The sequence below is a fragment of the Leptosomus discolor genome, chromosome 26 (genome assembly GCF_034619465.1).
Source record: "Leptosomus discolor isolate bLepDis1 chromosome 26, bLepDis1.hap2, whole genome shotgun sequence".
Classification (NCBI taxonomy): Eukaryota; Metazoa; Chordata; class Aves; order Leptosomiformes; family Leptosomidae; genus Leptosomus; species Leptosomus discolor.
Window position 1 is genome coordinate 2,525,179 of NC_141416.1, and position 17,897 is coordinate 2,543,075.

Consider the following 17,897-nt stretch of genomic DNA (forward strand, 5'->3'; position numbering starts at 1 on the left):
GGAGGAGCAAGCTGGTTGCTCATCTCCCAGCTTAAAATGAAGAGATAGTGTATTTGGGGGCGGGGGGGGAGGGAATCTTGAAGACACAATGGGATTTTTTTTTTTTCCCTTCAACATTCATAGTTGCAAATGCCTATTGACTTTTTTTTTTTCCCCCGTTTTCCTGGTTTGAGGAGCTTAAAGACCAGCAGCTCTTTGAAGGGCTTACAAGCAGGGAGGAGGGTTTGCTGTTCAGCAGACGACGCTTTCGAACTGGTGTTAGAAGTGTCAGGGCGTTGCTTGCGTTGCAGCTCTCCCCCTCGGAAGAGCCTGGTGGAGAGCAGCACACTCGGTCTCTTGTAAAGAGACACACGGTGTCTTTAAAGAAACCACACACGGTGCTGGTTAGGAAGCTTTCTGGAGCGTTTCTGGTGAATGCCTGGTGGTACGTGGCGTCTTGGGGTTTCCATCTCTGCCGTGAGCAGGGGGCACAAGCCGTGCTGAAGAGGGGGCCGGTACTCGAGAAGCAGACTTGCCCGAAAAGCCCCGTCACTGGCTGCTCTTCATCTGCAGAATTTCCCTCTGCTTTTCGTGCCGCTTTGCTTTTCTTCTCGTTTCCCCCAAGTGAGCGAGACTAAGAGAGCCCTGTGTCGTGTTCCTACACGCACAAACTCCTCTTAGGGCAGCTCTCCTGCTCCCCCCTGCCAACTGCAGCTGACCCAGGTACCTCCAGCTCCCCCTTCACCTCTTGGGTGAGGGTCAAGCTGGTAGGATCCTTCTGATCCGTGCAAATCTGGAGAGGAGCCTTCCCCCTACTGCTGGGAGGGCACAACAGAATCTAAGGAATGGTGGAATCTGGGGTTTTGAACCCCGGATGTGTTTTGTGTTGGATCTGTGGAACTCCTCCTGATGCTTCTGGCTGGGGAGGAAGGGGTAGAGTAGCGTGCCTTGGGACTCCTGGCACTCAGGGAGGTTTGGTTGTATTAGTATGTGTATATTAAATTTGGGTTGTATTAATACCTGTATGTTAAATTTAAAAAAAAACCAGGAAGGCTTCTTGAATTGGCTCGACTTGTCAGGCAAAACAAAACACCAACAAAAAAAGAATAATTCACTGATATTATTTACTGCTTCGTGCACTAAATCCTCTGCTTACAGACGAGCAGTTATTTGGATGTTTTGGCTCCATAATTAAAATGTATATGGGAAGATCTGCTGTGTTCTTCTCCCCCAAAATCGTGACTGTGTCCTGCAGAAGAATCCACAATGTTCTCATTCCCCATGTGCTACGTTTTTATGCTGTAAAACGCTTTCAGCTTCTAAAAGGGCTGATGCCAACTTGTTCCGTCCTCGTGAACGTCTCCAGGGTTAACCCTGCTGGCTGAGTCAGGTTTTGTTGATCTGATTTGCACGGGCTGAAAACGAGCTGTGCAAAATGGGGCTGTTTTTATGCTCTTGAGTTTTTTGGGATGTAAAATGCTCCTGCTTTCCTCCCACACCAAATTTTACGTTGTCTAATGGATTTGGAAGTTGCCACGTAATATTCAGAGTACCGAGGTTAAACTGTGATGGAAGTGAGGGACGGAACAAGTTGAAGATGCAGCCAGTTAATTTTGCTCTTTTACAAATTGTGCTGTGCTGGATTGTGGCTGAAATCTTGTGCTTTTCTCCCTGGCATTTTGAGCTACTCCCTTTGAGCGTATCTCTGGATTTGGTCACAGAAAATGTGAGAATTACTTAGTCCCATGAATTTTCCTTTCCGATTCCCGTTTGCCTGTGCATAGGAGGTCCTGGTGCAGTGAGGCTTCAACGTTTTTGGGGGGTGGGGGGAGAAGAAAAAACCAAAAGAGCCGTGTGAATGGCTCTGTTGTCCCTGGGTTTTGCAGAAACTTGAGGTTTAGGTGGGTGGCGAGGTCCTGCACGAGAGCTGGCAGGAAGCCCCCGAAGGAGGTGCTCTGTCCGAGCTGCTGGGGTGACACGAGCTGCTCGGGGGTGCAGAAACCTGCAGCTACCGCAGTACGAGGGGGAAATCAGGCAAATGGCCCGAGGAGGCTGGGGGTGACGCTGGGGCTTCCTTGCCGAGCTCAGCTGCCCCGGTTCAGCGGCGGGGTGGGGGGTCGCAGTAGCTGCCAGCCCAGGGGTCCCTCCTTCAGCCCAGCCCGCCTGCGCGAGGCTGAGGCGACCCCGTCGCGGTGCCTTGCCCCCCCCCCCCCCCCCCCCCGAGTCGTGGGTTGGGGTCGACTGCTTTACCTTGCCTGGCTGGCAAACCGAAATCCTCTCGGCTGCTTTGCAAAGCTCCTCGGCGCTGCCCTGGCTCTCGGTGGCGGAGCTGTGGCGCTCGCGTAACTTCTCCGCCTGTCGTTCTCCTTGTAGGTGCGTGGAGGGCGGCGACGGAAGAATGGGGCACGGAGGACTGGAATGAAGATGTAGGTACTCTCCCAACCCCTCTCCTCTGTGAGTCTGCCCTGTTTGTCCACCCACAGCTACAAGGCGAGCGCCAAGCCCGTCCTCCCCAAACTGTGGCCGTAACCCCAGCCGGGCTCCCAGTTCCATGATGAACAAGTTAAACGTCGCTGTTTCCAAAGCACGCGTGTGTCAGAGCTTGTAGGAGCCCGAGACGGGAAGGGACCTCCCGGGGCATCGAGTGTGCTCCTCTCATTCCCTGCAACTGCCTGATGAAGTTCTTCCATAAACTGGCCTGACCCCCCACGAGGTTCTCGCTCGGCTCCTCCGGGGGAGCGGCGGTTCGGGAAGGTTTGCCTTCGCTCCGCACCACGTGCCGCGGAGGAGGCAGCAGCGGTGCCGTGCGCCTGTCGCCTGCCTCTGCTGGTCCCTGTGGTTTGGAGTGAGCAGAAGCTCTTGGCTTCACCTTCTGGCCTCTTCCCTGGCGTGTCTCGCTGCTTTTTGTTCTGTACCCGGCGTCTCCTTGAGGGGAGGACGGGCGCTGTTATCACCTGCTTTTAGGGCCTCTGTATCAGTTTCTTCTGAAACGGGCTTCAGTCCCCGTCTGAATCGAGGGAGAACTCCTGTTCTTGCAGATGGGAGCAGGGCTGGGCGCTTTTTTTCAGTAGTAGCGTTAGTTTTGCATGCTCATTTTTGCGAAGCCTACAGAAGGGGCGCGGAGGGAAAGCTTTGGCTCTGCAGGCACCGTCTGAAGGAAGCGCTCCTGCTGTGTTTGGAGACGCGAGCAGCTTCTCTGGCTGTTTGGTCAGGTCTCGGCTTGGAGAGAGACTTTGGCCCTTCGTGCCTGCCGTCCGCGTGATGTGCTACCAGGGGTTCCTGATTTTGTTTTTTAAACTCTTGCAGTTTAGTTGCTGGCGGCTCCTCAGTCTGGAATAAAAGCTGTGCGTATTCAGATGTGTTCTGGGCTAAATCACAGGTGGTCCTTAACCCTCCTCTTGGTTTGTTTTTTGAGCCATGTTTTTTTTCCCCTTCCATAGTTGAAGTAGATCTGTTGGTCTCTGGTCAGATCATCCAGGCGAGGCCAGGGCCACTGGAAGCTTAACTATGGGTCTGAAGCTTTTTTTCTTTGACTCTTCTAGCAATGCTTGCGCCCACCGGTGCGGTGGGTTTTGCAGATCCTTGCTGCGTACCGTCAGTCCAGGCCACCTGTCTCGGATTCTAGCAGCCCTCGTGGATTTGTGGACTAAGGGAAATTTGTAGAAGGATTTGTTTGGGTTGTTTTTTTCCACTGGCAGGTGATTTGTGCGCTGGCCTGAGAAGAAACAAAAGAAATAGAAGCTGATTCTGATGGGGTGCCAAATGTTAGAGAAGTTTAAGTCTAAACACTTGAATTTCTTGAATCTTTCTGTGGCTGTTTGTCTCAAACATTTGTGTGCTTTACTCGGAGTCCCGAGACGCTGTTGTCACTTTTGGATTCTTTTTTTTTTATCTTTCAGCTGTCTGAGACAAAGATCTTCACAGCCTCCAACGTGTCTTCAGTGCCTCTGCCTGCCGAGAATGTGACAATCACAGCTGGACAGAGGTGATAGCCCATGGCCGTGCTCCTTGCTTGGGGAAAGTGGCACCCAAGTCCCAGAGCGATTTGCAATCTCAGACTGAACCTTGCCAGCCCGCTAAAATGCAGCAGCTCTGAATAAGTTGAGGTGGATTGAAATGGACGTGTTGAGTTAGGAATTTCTGGGTGCTGATCCTGGATTCTAGTTTTCCTAGGCTCTGCTGCTGGTTCGTCGGATTTGGGGGCATTTTGCTGTGTTAAATTAACGGGAGACATGCCTTAAGATAGAAGGCCGTGCAGCATCTTGCTTGGTCTCTGTCCTTTTGAGGTTTCTGCCGGCGGTTGTGAGCTAGTGTTCTGCAGAGTCATTCAGTTTGTAAAGTAAAAGCTGTAAATCGCGAGGCTGGAGGTAGAACAGAGGCATGTGACGGCGCTTCTGTTAACCCCAGCGGGTTATCTTCTTTCTTTACCCAGAATTGATCTTGCAGTGCTGCTAGGAAAGACCCCTTCTTCGATGGAGAACGAGTCAACAAGCCTGGAGTCATCCCAGGCTCCTTCCTTGGCCCAGCCGCTGGTGTTCAGCAATTCCAAGCAGAGTGCTATATCCCAGCCCGCCTCTGGGAACTCCTTCTCTCACCACAGCATGGTAAGGAAATACTGGTCTCTGCCAGCGTGTGGGTTTTGGCAGGTGTTGGTTTCCCCGACGTTCTCTGGGTGGCAGAAGTCCTCTGCGTGGGTGATTTGCCAGGCTGCTCTAAATACGGAGGGATGAAATCCTCTCTTGCCCTGGTCAGGCTTCCAGCACGTGCTTCTTTCCTGCTCAGAGGAAAGGCAGAACTCTCGCAGTCCAGGGCTTGCAAACTCCACAGTGTGAGAAGTGGAGCTGGTTGGGAGTTTGGTGTGGGGTTAAAGGTTGGCGTCTACTGATGGGTGAAGGAAGGAGAACCCGAACCAGGGATGTGCGCAGACCTGGGCAGGTCCTTCTTTGCGTAACGTCAGCAAAAGAAATAAAAATGATGCACTTAATGGTGAGAGAGTTCAGGAAGGATTTTCAAAAGCACCTTAACTGTAAAGCCAAGTTCTCCTGGTGGTTCTCTTTTAAAGCTACTATCTGTGAACTTCCTTCGTAAGCCTCCATGACACTGTAAAATGCCACGGATTGGGCAACAGGGAAGCGTACCCGCACTCACGTGCGATAAAGGCGGTGAGAGAAGTATGAGCTCTCCTTGCCAGCGGTGTCTGTGTGCCTCTGGAGCTCGAGAGCGTTAAGCTGAGGCACCCAGTGAGAAGCAGCAGGATACAGTGCGCTGGGGCGCACGTTAAGAGGTGTCTCTGTCCTCTGAGTCCGGTTCCAAGCCAAGGGAGACGTTGACTTTGTTGTTTCGTTGCTCCAATGGCAGGTGAGCATGCTGGGGAAAGGGTTTGGAGACGTCAGGGAGGCCAAAGGCAGCAGTACAACAGGTTCTCAGTTCCTGGAGCAGTTCAAGACGGCCCAGGCGCTGGCTCAGCTGGCTGCTCAGCACACCCAGCCTGGCGGGAGCACCACGGCTGCTTCCTGGGACATGGGATCCACCACGCAGACCTCGTCTCTCGTGCAGTACGGTAAGGACCAGCAGCCTGGCACCCCCCCCCAAAGGGCACCGTCTTCTCCCAGCGCCGCAGAGGGTTTCTATGAAGGGCCAGATCACAAGTTCACAACCAAGCCAGCTGCGGGGAAGAAATTCAAAGAACCCTGGGTGCAAGTTTGAGAGTAAAATGTAGTAGTGTGTGTGAGTCCCTGTTCCTTTTCTACTTCAGGCAGTTGAATCCATCTGCCTCGTGGTCATTCAGCTTCAGGGCCAGGCATCTGGTGTTGCTGAGACCCTCACAGTGTGCAGAAGCATTTCCTGGTGTAAAGCTGTGTAACAGAGCAGGGGCCTGAAGCGTGGGCAGCTCTGGAGAACAGTTCCCAATTACCACCACTTGTCAGGCTCGTTTCGCTGCTGACCTGGTACTGTCTTTTAAAGGAATGTGATTCTGGTGACTGTGAAATGCCAAGAGGTAACTCTACCTCTGGGCTGCCATGAGGGAATAAACAGGGACTGAGAGAGGCTCCTGCTTTTCAGAGTTGATGCTGAGCCCTGCTGTAGTCCAGGACTAGCACCATATGTTTTCAGCTTGTATGTTTTTATTTCTTGCTATAGGGAAGTGTCTCTGGTTCACATCTAAGCCGAAGAAGAATCGAGCCCTGTGCTAGTAGCAGTCAGTGGGGGCAGCTCCCGATCTTTTCAGCCACAGAGGAGAGTCAGAGAGAATAGATGGTTTTTAATAAGCTGTGGTAAGGCTTAGGTGAAGGAGGAGGGTGGTGCAAAGGCCTGAGGGTGGGCAGCCCTGAGCAGCTGGAGGATACCCAGTGCTGGCAGGGGAAAGAGCAGGCGGTGGAAGGCAGCAGTGTCAGGCCCGTGCAGGACTCTTCACGTGCAGTGCTTCCACGCAAGGAACTCTGAGGTCTGGCTTTCCCTGGAGGATGTAGGACTCGTGCTGTGCCAGCTCGCTTTGTCCTGTAGAGATGGTGGAAGGAGCTGAGGGGAGAGGGGCTGAAAAGAAAGGCTCGGTGTTGGTGGTGGTGAGAGCGTGGGGCTGGGAGTGGAGGTGCTGGGGTTCTCTGCCCTCTGATTTTTAACAGGCTCCAGGAGGAGTCGTAGTGTGAAATGCTTTTATTTTCCTTGATGCTGAGAAGCACCAGAACTGCTCGATTTTGTTTTAAGGAAACAAATCCTGCTAACTCAACTCTGTCTCCCCCCCCCTCCCGGTAGATCTCAAGAACCCAACAGACTCTTCCGTGCATAGTCCCTTCACCAAGCGTCAGGCCTTCACATCCACTTCAACCATGATCGAAGCGTTCATGCAGGAGAAGCCGCCGGTGGTGACTGCCTCCACGACTGTGCCGGCACCTCCTTCCTCGCCGCTGCCCAGCAAAACCAATCCTGTTCCCCAGATGTCCCCAGGGTCCTCGGACAACCAGTCCTCCAGTCCCCAGCCAGCACAGCAGAAGCTGAAGCAGCAAAAGAAGAAAGCCTCGTTAACATCAAAGGTGTGGAGCGATGGTGGGGACGCGGAGGCGTCGTGTTGCGCGAGAGCTGCGGGAAAATCCATGTGGGTTGGTGGGGGAAGGGCTGGGCTTGGCCTTCCTGCTCTTGGCATTGGGTGTTTGGGGGGGTGACGGAGAAAAGCTTGCCTGCCTGGCTTGGACGGTGTCATTATGGTGCATAACTACCATCGTGCTGGGAAATGTGGGTACTAAAGTCACTCTGTGCTGCTCCCAGGGAGTGATAGAGCCTTTCTGTTGTTCCTCCCTTGCAGATCCCTGCGCTGGCGGTGGAAATGCCTGGCTCGGCGGATATCTCAGGGCTAAACCTGCAGTTCGGGGCGTTACAGTTTGGGTCGGAGCCTGTTCTCGCCGAGTACGAATCGACGCCCACCACAAGCGCCGCCGCCAGCCAGTCTCAAAGCAGCCTGTACACCAGCACGGCTAGGTGAGGGCCCGGCGGGCGGGCCGAGCAGCTGGCTGTGGAAGGTCGCTGCTCCCGTGGGCTGTAGGTGCACCGCACACGAGTAGACCCTTTCTGACTGTGCCGTGGTCACAAAGGGGGGACAACGTGTGCCACAGCAAAGCCTGAGTTGCCAGCAGGCTCAGTCAGGAGCTCTGTGGCTGCCTGGCCTGCGGTGCTTACACAGAAACCAGACGTTCCCTGCTGCTGTTCACCGGTGTTACTGGGAACACAGGAGGGGAATCCCCGGCGCAACCGCTCCTTGTCCCCGGTGAACAGATTCTGTGTGCTCTGTCCTGCTTTTTGCCTGGCAACCTGGGACCCTGGGGAGTAGGGCTCGTGATGCCTTCCCAAAACAAAGCGTTTCTGCCTCCTGTGGGCTGACCCTTCGTACCTGAGCAGTCCCTTGAGCGGCAGCAGCTGGTGAAATCCCACCTGGAGCGCAGCAGTGTGGGAAGCCGGGCTGCAGCTGGGTGCCAGCGTCCTCCTGTGGTTGGGCTGGCCCCTGGCTGGGGACGTTTCTCTGCTTGGTTTTCTTGGCTGCTTTGTGTGGCGCCTTTATGCCGACGCTCGGGGCTCTTTGTTTTGGAGCCTTGAAATGAAGAGCCGGCAGTCTGGGTCAGCAGCTTACAGCAGGGCTGTTTGGGAGGGAAATGTAAGCAACTTTTTTTTTTTGTTGTTGTTTTTCCCCTCTTTGTAGTGAATCTTCATCCACAATTTCGTCCAATCAAAGCCAGGAGTCTGGTTACCAGAGCGGCACAATACAGACAGCAACATTTACCTCCCAGAACAGCGCTCAGGGACCACTGTACGAGCAGAGATCCACCCAGACGAGGCGATACCCCAATTCAATCTCCTCCTCGCCCCAGAAAGATCTGACCCAGGCCAAGGTAGGGGAATAGCTTTGCTCACCCTTTGTGCTGAGTAAGCCTAGCATGCGAAGCGCTGTCTCGGGGGGGGGGGGGGTGGGGGGGAAGCAAAGTGGTTCGGGAAGCGTTTCTGTGGTCCTCCAGCCTCGCCACGTGGCTTGTGGGCTCTCGGGAGCTTCCTTCTGGCTGCTGCCAGAGCCCTTAGTTACGTTCCTTAACCTGGGGCTGGGCTGGGGGGGGGTCAACAGCGGTTAAGCTGATTGCAGGCCACGTGTTATCACGTGTAATTACCCTGCTGCAGAGGGGCGTTCTGGCTGAGGGTTTAGTTTTGTGTGAAGGATTTGATTCTTGCATGCTGCCCACGAGTTCAGTACCGTCGGTTTGGGCTAACGATCTTGGGTTGAGGATGTTGAACGGGACTTAACTACCAGCAGCAGAGGAACTTCTTGCGCTGCTTTCTCAGGGGTCGTGCTTGCGCTGGGCTCGTGGAGCTTGGGACCACCCTGCCGCAGTCTGGTGGCGTGTGTCGGTAGCACGCCTTTGTCACGGCCGAGGAGGGGAGCGTGGGAGGGCGCTGACACTAGATCTGCCTCGGGAACCGAGCCCCCGCAGTGCCCAGCACTCTCTTTTCTCTTCTTCCTCAGAATGGTTTCAGTTCTGTACAACCCACGCCGTTACAAACCACGCAGGCCGTTGAAGGTAAGAGTCTGTCAGTGCCGTGGGTGTCCTGAGTCTCTGGTACTGCTCCTACTCTTTGCTTTGGGTGAAAAGCTTTATTTGTGCTAACAGCAAATCCTTCCCCTGCTGGACTGATTGCTGCCACTGAGATTATTTGCTTGCCTTGAAACGTTCAGCTTTCTGCTCGTGGATCCTTGAGGTCCTTGATGAGTCACTCCCTGCTGATAGAAATTTACCCGAATTTAGTTGTGAAAGGCACCTCACCTGGAGGCCTGGAAGCTCTTTGCGGAGCCAACGGCAGCGTTGGGCTAAAATGAGACATAGAACTGCTGTCACAAGTGCGTGACTGGTTGGTGGCAGTGAGGGAAGCCCCAGATCTCGCATCTCCCTGTTCCTCTAGCTGAGCCTTTGCTGAATTGCCCTCTGGGAGCTGCCCCTAACCCTGAGCTTTTGTTCCCAGGTGCTACAGGCCCCGCCGTCAAATCCGATTCCCCCTCTGCTCCCAGTATCACGCCTCTCAATGACGGGGTGTCTGCGTCGTCCTTGCTGACGACGGCCAGCCAACACTCGTCAGCTCTGAGCAGCCTGAGCCACAGTGAGGAGCTCCCCAGTACGACCACCGCCCAACTCAGCAGGTGAGCAAGCGTGGCGGGGGGATTTCTGGAGAAGCAGAACTAGAAGCAGGGCTCTAGGGCAGACCCCAAAGTCTGTCTCCTGCGGTGGGGAAGACTGAAATGGCTCATCCCATCCAAGCAGATGGGGAGTGGGATCTGGCCTGGTGCTACCACCGGTGACTCTTGGCTTCACAACCTTTTCTTCCTCCTTCCGCAGTACGTTACCCACCCAGCAGAACAGTCTGTCCTCATCCACATCCTCTGGGCGAACGTCAACTTCAACTCTTCTGGTGAGTCTAGGTGTGCTCTAGTGCCGTGGGACCCCCTTTCCTCCTTGGTTTGGAGAGGTCTGCTGGCGTGCCTGACCTCGGGGCTGCGACCAGCGGGGGCTGCAGTTGGGACAGGAGCTGCCGGGCTGCTGTTCGTCCCGCTGCAGTTTGGGTGGGTTATGTCAGAACACGGCCTGTGTACCTCTGGCTCGAAGCTTGTGATGCCCTGCCCGTTGCAGGGGCTTCTTTTGAGCCTGTAGCAGCTCTTGAAAGTGCTGCAGAGTCGCAGCCACGCGTCAGAGCAAAACCGGTAGCGGATGGAGTGTCACTGTTCAAACACAGACACTGCTGGAGCTGCTGCAGCACCGGAGTCCCTGGGTAGTGGCTCCTGCGGCAGAATAAATCTCCGTGCCGCAAAGGCGGTGTTCGGCCCCGCTTCTCCCAGCGAGCAGACCTGTTGGGACACAGCCACGCAAGGAGCTTGGAAGCATTCGGGGTTGGCTGCTGTCAGGGCTTTGGATTTAAGCCAGATGCAAAGCGGGTTTCTCTGTAGCCTGCAGCAGCCGAGTTCATTGCAGTGTCCAGGTGCAGACAGAGCCGCCCCACCGTCCCGATCGACAGCGTCCTGCAATGCTTCTGCACCGAGTTCCGTCTGCCCGGTCCCCTAACTCACTCTCTTCCCTTCCTTCCCTAGCACACAAGTGTGGAGAGTGAAGCAAGCCTCCATTCTTCTGCTAGCACTTTCTCCACCTCCTCCAGCACAGTGTCAGCCGCCCCGCCGGTCGTCAGCGTTTCGTCCAGCCTCAGCAGCGTCAGCAGCCTGGGCCTCAGCCTCGGCAGTAACTCCACAGTGACGGCCTCCACTCGCAGCTCCGTTGCAACGACATCAGGTACTTTCCTGGGTGCTGCTAAACACGGCGAGGGCCCTGGGGGCTGAGAGAGACAGCTGCTGCTGTTGGCCTCACTGTGGAACGGCTCCTTTCTCTTCCTTCCTCAGGAAAAGCCCCTCCCAATCTCCCTCCTGGAGTCCCACCGTTGTTGCCTAATCCGTACATCATGGCTCCAGGGTTGTTACACGCCTACCCGGTGAGTGGGCTGACTGGCTCTCTGTGGTGGTGGCATGTCACTAGATCCCTCCTAGCTCTGTCTTCAGCTGGCGGGGAGGGATGGAGAGTAGGAGAGAAACCAAAAACTCTTTTAACGTCAGCCCAGCAGGTCTGTCTTGGGTGGGAAGAGTTTGACCCTGCTCTTTTCCATAAACCAGCAGCAGAGGAAATCCCTGTGCCCGTGGGGGTAAATGTCTGTAATTCTGGTCACCCCAGAGCAGATCCTGCCTGTTCTCTACAGCCTCCCCAGCCTTTGGGGGAGCAGCACCCCTCGGTCAGAGCGCGGCTTGCGACGGCGTGGAGCTGTGTTAGCACCGTGGTGTGACAAAGGCCGAGCAGTTAAAGCAAAGGTGGCGACTGCCACACAGCCTAGGGGGGTGCTGCAGCCCTCTTCCAAAGGGGGGGGACAGCTCTCGCTGTTGGAATAACTTCTGGAGGAAAAGGGCCAAGTGCCCCTTGCGGTAGTGAACGCTGGCTGCCGGTGCCGAGGTGATGGTGTAGCCACCGATCCCCCGCTTCTGGCTTTATCTGGCATTTAGATAAATGTCTAATCTCAAATTAGGGAAGTGCCTGTGTCTAGTCCGCGTCCCTAACATTGTCTCCTGCTCTTTTCTAGCCACAGGTGTATGGATACGATGACTTGCAAATGCTCCAGACGAGATTCCCGTTGGTGAGTACCAAAGGCTGACGTGGACACGCCGCTTCCGCTGCTCTTAACGGCTCGTCGGCGCTGCGGGCTCTGGGGGCTCTGGGGTAGTGCTGGCAAAACAGGGTGCCAGGCGGCTGCGCCTCTCCGTGACAGTCACGAGGAGGGCGGGCGCGAGCCCGTGGCTCCGCGAGGAGGGCGGGCGCGAGCCCGTGGCTCCGCGAGGAGGGCGTTAGGAACAGTAGTTATTCAGGCGGGAGGTATCGACGGTGGGGCTAGGGAGTGAGAGCTACAGCAGGCAGAGCTGCTTTGCCTGACAGTGGTGTGCTGAGCTGTTGTGGGTACTCGCCTCTGATCCTTGAAAGGACTAAATACTTTCATGAGAATGGGGTTTATTTAGCAATAAGGCGTGTGTCCCTTGCGTTGTGGAGAGGAAAGTCCAGGCAGTTTAAGGACTGCATACCAGTAGACCTTATCTGGTTCTTCTCGTAGCCAGACGAGGGGGATGGTGCATGCTACAAAAAACTGGGGGTGCTGTAGGCTGTGATCAGCCTCGGTGTGGCTGGTTGAGCTGCAATACTCCGACATACCTCGTGGCTGCAGTCCAGAAATTCCTCTTTTTCCAAAAGATACTGCTTTGCAGCTGTGGACAGGGGTCATTAAAACTTCTTCTCTTTTTTGTTCTTATCCTTCAGGATTACTACAGCATCCCATTCCCTACACCCACCACCCCGCTGACTGGAAGAGATGGCAGCCTGAGCAGCAATCCGTACTCTGGTAGGGAAAGAGCCCGCTCTGACTGCGTGTCCCATCCGGTGTTCGTGCTGCTCCTTACTGGTTTCTTGTGCCATTGGCTGCTGGAGCCGCGTCTGCACCAGCCTCCTGCGCTGCCTTTGGTCTGGAGCACGTTTCTCAGCAGCTCAGTTCTTGTCTTCATCTGGTCACGTCGAGGCTTGTCACTGGGAAGATGTGGACAAGTAGGAGTTGGAAGGGGAGAGAGGAAAGGCTGAAAATCTGTGAGGTGTAGCCCTGGAGAACTGCTTTTCAGGTCGTGGTGAAGCAGGGGTTAAGCAGTGTTTCTCAAGCAGTTAGAGTAAAAATACAAAGAAACACAAAATCTGGAGAAATTAAGTTATTTATCTATGTGACAGCCTCATGGGGAAAGAAACCAGGGCATTTAGGATCTGTCACATTCAAACCAAATGCCTGGTGGGTGGCTGGTCTCTCGCTGGCCTCGGTGGATGCGTTTATTCACGCTGCTGGTTCGCAACGGGCAGCAGTTGTGCTGAGCTTTCACGTGCTTTAGGAATTGTTGCACTTTGTGGATCGCTCCTTTTCCGGCCCCGCTCCTCCCCTGCTTCAGCGGGAGCTTGGTTGTGCAGAAGTGCTTTTGCCTGGCACACGGAGGCTGAAGTCCCAAGCTCCGAGTGTGGCACGTGCCTCATTTGCCAAGTGATAACGTTTGTGGCTATCCTGGACTTGCCTGTGAGCTGGGGCAGCGCTGAGAAATTCCCTGGCTTGCTGTGTGAGCTCTGAATAGGGAGAGTGTTCGCAGGGAAGAGCCAAGCAGGTGCTCACGAAGAGCAGCAGAGGGAGCTTCCCCGCGGCCAAGCCCTTGCGCTGGGACGAGTGGAAGGGACATTTCCAAGCGCTCTCTGCGGGCTGCTGGGCCTCTGCAGCAGCGTTTGATTCGGTGCCACCAGCAAGAGAGAGAGAGGGAGGTGCAAGCTCTGCTGTAAAAAGAGGCCATTCCCACCACCTCAGCTGGAAGATGTTGGACTCTCCAGCGAGGAGCTGACTCCCAGGCTGCAGCCCTGGCCTCGGGTCTGGCGCTGGAGGGAGCGGAGTTGTGCTCAGGCCTGGTGCTGGTGCTGGGAGGGGGCTCAGGGTGGGCTCTAGCTGGGGGCTGGTTTACCCAGAGCTGGATTGCAGGCTGAGCTCAGGCAGGGCAGCACGGTAGCGTAGCGGCTGCGGGTTTTCCTTCCTCTCTGAAGTCATCCTCTCGGGGGGGGGGTCATCAACAGCTTGGCCTTCTCCGTGGGGAAGGCTCTGAGGGCTGCAGTCCCTGGTGGCTGTGGGAGAGGGGTTGGTTCAACTCAAAAGGCTGGGTCGCCTTTGTGCCGGGCCGGGATTTGATGCTCCTGTTCTTCATCTTCTTTCATCTCCCGTGTTCCAGGTGACTTAACAAAATTTGGCCGAGGCGATGCCTCTTCCCCCGCTCCTGCAACGACTTTGGCCCAGCCTCAGCAGAGCCAAACCCAGACTCACCACACCACGCAGCAGACGTTCCTGAACCCAGCGCTGCCTCCTGGCTACAGTTACACCAGTCTGCCGTACTACACAGGGGTACCAGGGCTCCCCAGCACCTTCCAGTATGGGCCCGCTGTGTTCCCTGTGAGTTTCCCAAAGGCAGGGTGCGGGATTCGGGCACGAGGGCAACGCAGCCGAGCCTCTCCTCACGCTGCTCCTCGCCTTTCTCTAGGTTGCTCCTACCTCTTCCAAGCAGCATGGTGTGAATGTCAGCGTCAACGCATCAGCAACCCCTTTCCAGCAGCCCAGTGGCTACGGCTCCCATGGATACAGCACTGGTAAGAGGCCCCAGAGCATCTTCCTCAGCAGCAGTTACTGACCGTGGCAGGGCTTGCTCACAGTCTCGCTGGCCGGGTAAGGGGCTGCTGCCTCCAGCAGAAAGGGAGGAAAATGGCCGTGGTGCAACTCGTGGGTTGTTCAGTTCTCCTTGGAAAGGCCCAGGCTGGTTCTGCACCCAGGTCTGGAGCGGGTTGGAGGAGCACAGAGCCCTTCGCCTCCTCTGTGCCCAGCAGTTGGGTGGCTGGAGCCTTGGATTTGCGTCAGAGAGCTTAAGTTGCTGGATGGTTTGGGTTTGGTTTGGTTTGGGTTTGGTTTACCGCCTGTATGTGATCAATAGAACAAGACTTATTCCAGATTTGAGCCTGGGACCCCTGTGTTCGGCAGGTGCCTGCTTTTGAGAGAAGTGTCCTTGATTCAAAGGTGCAAGAAGGTTGTGAACCTGCTGCTGGTCTCGGTACTGGGTTTCACTGGTCGATGTCAGGCTGACTGACTTACAGAGGGCCTGCATCTGGGTCCCTCTTCCAGCTTTGAAATTCCTGTTGTGCCTTTTGTCACTACAAAAGTGCCCACTACTACAGTAGAGCTCTTCAAGACGCTGTTTTCTCTTTGTGAAGATACTTCAGCTCTGTACCGGGTCACCTTGTACTGAGTCTTTCGAACCTCTCTCATTTCAACACTTTTTTTCTGGGCCTTAGGTGGTTGCTGAGGCTTTCCTCTGTGCCCCCACCTTTTGGAAAGAGCAGGCTGTGTGCCAGCAGTGCCAGTCGTTGCACCAACCACCCCAGCCCACGGTTGAGTCGCCTTTTACGTGCAATTAATTGCCTGGTTTACATCCAAGGAGCTCTCGGGACGTTCTGGCTGTCGTGTCGTGCTGGGAGTTTGTTTCCCTTTCTGTCTGCTGCGTCCCCCCAGCTCTTCTCAGAGCTGCTATTTTCTGGGCTCTTATTTTTCTGGGTGGCAGCAGGCCCCTCAATTTGTTTATTCAGAAACTGCTTGTGTGCAGAGCGAAAGAACTTAGGTTTGTACTTTGCAGCTTGGCCTTGCTGAGACCCTGCTCCCCAGGACACCGCCTGTCTCCAGGCCTTACCTGGCTGCCGGAGCTCTCCCCGACCCGATGCCGGCGTTAGCGGCGGTAGCTCCTGCTGAACCGGTGGCTGCTGCCTGACGCTCACTTGCCTTTCCTTCTCCCCAGGGGTATCCGTGACATCCAGTAACACAGGAGTGCCGGACATCTCGGGCTCTGTCTACTCCAAAACTCAGGTTAGTGCCTGGTGGGAGCTCCAGGAGGGTGCTGCTTTGCTGGGGGGCAGAAGCCCAGCTCCGAGACAGCCTCCCTGGGCAGTGAGGGCTCTTCCCCTTGGAGCAGCTAACCAGGGAGAAGGGAAATACTCAGCCTTTCCCAGCTTAGAGCAATTCCAAGCCCAGGAAGAGCCGTGGGCAGAGACTCTGTTCTCTGCACCATGCACTGACTCCCAGGCCCACGACTTGTAGAGCTGGGAAAGGGGCCCGCTACCAGCCAGGGGCAGGGGAGCGCTGCCCGGCCCCCAGCCCTTACGCCCGCCATCGGGATCTCCTCCTCAGCAATCCTTTGAGAAGCAGGGATTTCACACTGGAACCCCGGCAGCCTCCTTCAACCTGCCTTCGGCTCTGGGCAGCGGCGGCCCCATCAACCCTGCGACGGCGGCGGCGTATCCCCCCACCCCTTTCATGCACATCCTGACCCCCCATCAGCAGCCCCACTCGCAGATCCTCCACCACCACCTGCAGCAGGACGGGCAGGTAAGCGACTCCCCCCCCGGCCCTGGCTGGGGTATTTCCTAGGGCTCTCGCCCCACCCCCCCACCCCCCCCCCCACCCCCCCCCTCTCCCTCCCTCCTTCACGCCCTGCAGCGGACACGCGCGGTGACACGCACACGCTCACACCTGCACATACACACAGGGCCGATAAAGAGGACGAGGTGAGGAAGGCCCGGGGTGCGCTCCGCTCCGTTTGGGGGGTACTCGGCACAGCCCCCTCGCTGCCGGGCTGTACCAGGTACGGTCGGGTAGTGCCCCTTCACGCAGACATGCCTGGTACGCCCTGACCTCCCCCTTCCTCGGAGTGGCAGCTCCGCAGGCCAGCAGCGAAGGGGTTACTCGCCAAAGCCACGACCCCCGCCATAGCTTTCAGGTCTAACCGTGGATTTCTATTGTCATAGTTTGTCCCTTTATTTTACATATCCTGGTACTGCAACAGCTTCCATATTTGCAGATGATACTGTGCTGCCAACGCCAGCAGGAAGACCAGGTAATGAACCTCTCTGATAATGCATTGCACTTGCCCTGGGGTCTCCCCCCGCCCCTAAGGCCCCCCAGGCTCACGTAGCCCCTTCCTTCTCCCCCACCCCCCCACCCCGTGGCCCCGCCAGGCGAGGAGAGAGGCCCTCAGTCAGTATGTGCACACACACACACCCGCGCGCACAGACACACACCCCCCTGCTCGACCCCTTCCCTCCCTTCTCCCCAACCCCCCCCCCCCCCCCCCCCTCCCTGCCGCGGGGCAGCCCCCCGCCGAGCTGCCAGGGCCCTCGCTGCCTGCGGTCCCTGGCCTGCTGCTGCTCTGGAAGAAGGTGCAGAGCAGAGGGGGGGGTCCCGTGGCTGCTGGGCCGGCGGACGGCGTGGCGCGAGGGGCCACCGGCCGCTCGCTCGGTGCGGGAGGCGGCCCGTGCTCTGGTGCCGGTGGCCCCGGGAAGCTTGTGCTGGGCCGAGGCGGGTCAGCCAGCACCGAGGAGCCGTAGCCCAGCGGTCTGCGGGCCGGAGCCGTCCTGGGGGGACGGCGGTGCCTGCGGCAGAGTTTTCCCCCCCGCCCACCCCCCACGAGCACACCAGTGGCGCCCTGCGGAGCAGGCTGGGGTTGGGACCCCAGAGATGGCGGCAGTGCTTCACCCCCCCTTCCCCTCCTTCCCCCCCCCCCCCCCCCCCCCGATAACGACCTGCTTCTCCTCGGCCCCTTCCCGCAGAGCGGCTCCGGGCAGCGCAGCCAAGGCAGCTCCATCCCCCAGAAATCCCAGGCCAACAAGTCCGCCTACAACAGCTACAGCTGGGGTGCCAACTGAGGCCGGGGGCGGCCCTCGCCCACCACCCACCTGCTTCCGGAAGAGAATCCCACCGAACCGAACCCGACGCCGAAGGATCCCCGGGGGAGGAGAGCGCTCGGCCGTGGGGCAGCCCCCGGGCCCTGCAGCCCCCGGGCAGGGCAGGGCAAGGCCGGCAGGCGGCTCTGCGTTGTCTGTCTTCAGCCACCTTTCCTGTTGTATTGTAATATAGAATTTGTATTTTTTCTTTTCTTTTTTCTTTTTTTTTTTTCTTTTTTTTTCCTTTTTTTTTTTTTTTCCTCCTCCTCTCTCTGCATTCAGACTCTGAACCGTTTGCCGTAGGGGCCTTTTTTGGTTTTGACTCCTTTCTCCCCTCTCCCCCCACCTCCTGCTGCCCCAGAACCTCTCGGATCCAAAGGAGTGGAAGCTGCGAGTCGCCTACAGCAAACCCCCTTATTATTAGGAATAAGAACAGTAATTGATATGAACAGCATTGTAAGATGAATTAGTTGAAGTGTTTTTTTGTACCGTGTTCTAAATTTAATGGATAAATGTGTCTTGTATATAAAAACAAAACCCTACACA

At 56.4% G+C, this 17,897-nt stretch overlaps 1 protein-coding gene and 1 non-coding gene across 9 annotated transcripts in view; both read left to right on the top strand.

The window, feature by feature from the left end:
• Positions 1 to 17,893, top strand: part of UBAP2L (ubiquitin associated protein 2 like) — a 30,084-nt gene extending 12,191 nt beyond the window's left edge. For 3 of the 8 annotated variants that reach the window (XM_086478330.1, XM_086478331.1, XM_086478336.1), the window contains 20 exons: positions 2,353 to 2,405; positions 3,879 to 3,964; positions 4,412 to 4,583; positions 5,338 to 5,539; positions 6,733 to 7,010; positions 7,280 to 7,452; positions 8,168 to 8,357; positions 8,981 to 9,035; positions 9,475 to 9,649; positions 9,846 to 9,918; positions 10,592 to 10,787; positions 10,895 to 10,983; positions 11,620 to 11,673; positions 12,345 to 12,426; positions 13,826 to 14,043; positions 14,132 to 14,237; positions 15,431 to 15,498; positions 15,820 to 16,017; positions 16,475 to 16,525; positions 17,238 to 17,893. In XM_086478330.1, coding sequence (XP_086334456.1) covers positions 2,353 to 2,405; positions 3,879 to 3,964; positions 4,412 to 4,583; positions 5,338 to 5,539; positions 6,733 to 7,010; positions 7,280 to 7,452; positions 8,168 to 8,357; positions 8,981 to 9,035; positions 9,475 to 9,649; positions 9,846 to 9,918; positions 10,592 to 10,787; positions 10,895 to 10,983; positions 11,620 to 11,673; positions 12,345 to 12,426; positions 13,826 to 14,043; positions 14,132 to 14,237; positions 15,431 to 15,498; positions 15,820 to 16,017; positions 16,475 to 16,525; positions 17,238 to 17,333 — 2,615 coding nt within the window. In that variant the 3' untranslated portion in view covers positions 17,334 to 17,893. The remainder of the gene's footprint in view (positions 1 to 2,352; positions 2,406 to 3,878; positions 3,965 to 4,411; positions 4,584 to 5,337; positions 5,540 to 6,732; positions 7,011 to 7,279; positions 7,453 to 8,167; positions 8,358 to 8,980; positions 9,036 to 9,474; positions 9,650 to 9,845; positions 9,919 to 10,591; positions 10,788 to 10,894; positions 10,984 to 11,619; positions 11,674 to 12,344; positions 12,427 to 13,825; positions 14,044 to 14,131; positions 14,238 to 15,430; positions 15,499 to 15,819; positions 16,018 to 16,474; positions 16,526 to 17,237) is intronic. The other 5 variants (XM_086478334.1, XM_086478335.1, XM_086478337.1 and 2 more) reach the window with 3 other exon arrangements.
• Positions 12,105 to 12,239, top strand: LOC147413627 (small nucleolar RNA SNORA58). The gene has a single exon (XR_015184033.1). It is a non-coding gene; the product is annotated as a small nucleolar RNA SNORA58 (small nucleolar RNA).
• Positions 17,894 to 17,897: the final 4 nt, after the last annotated feature.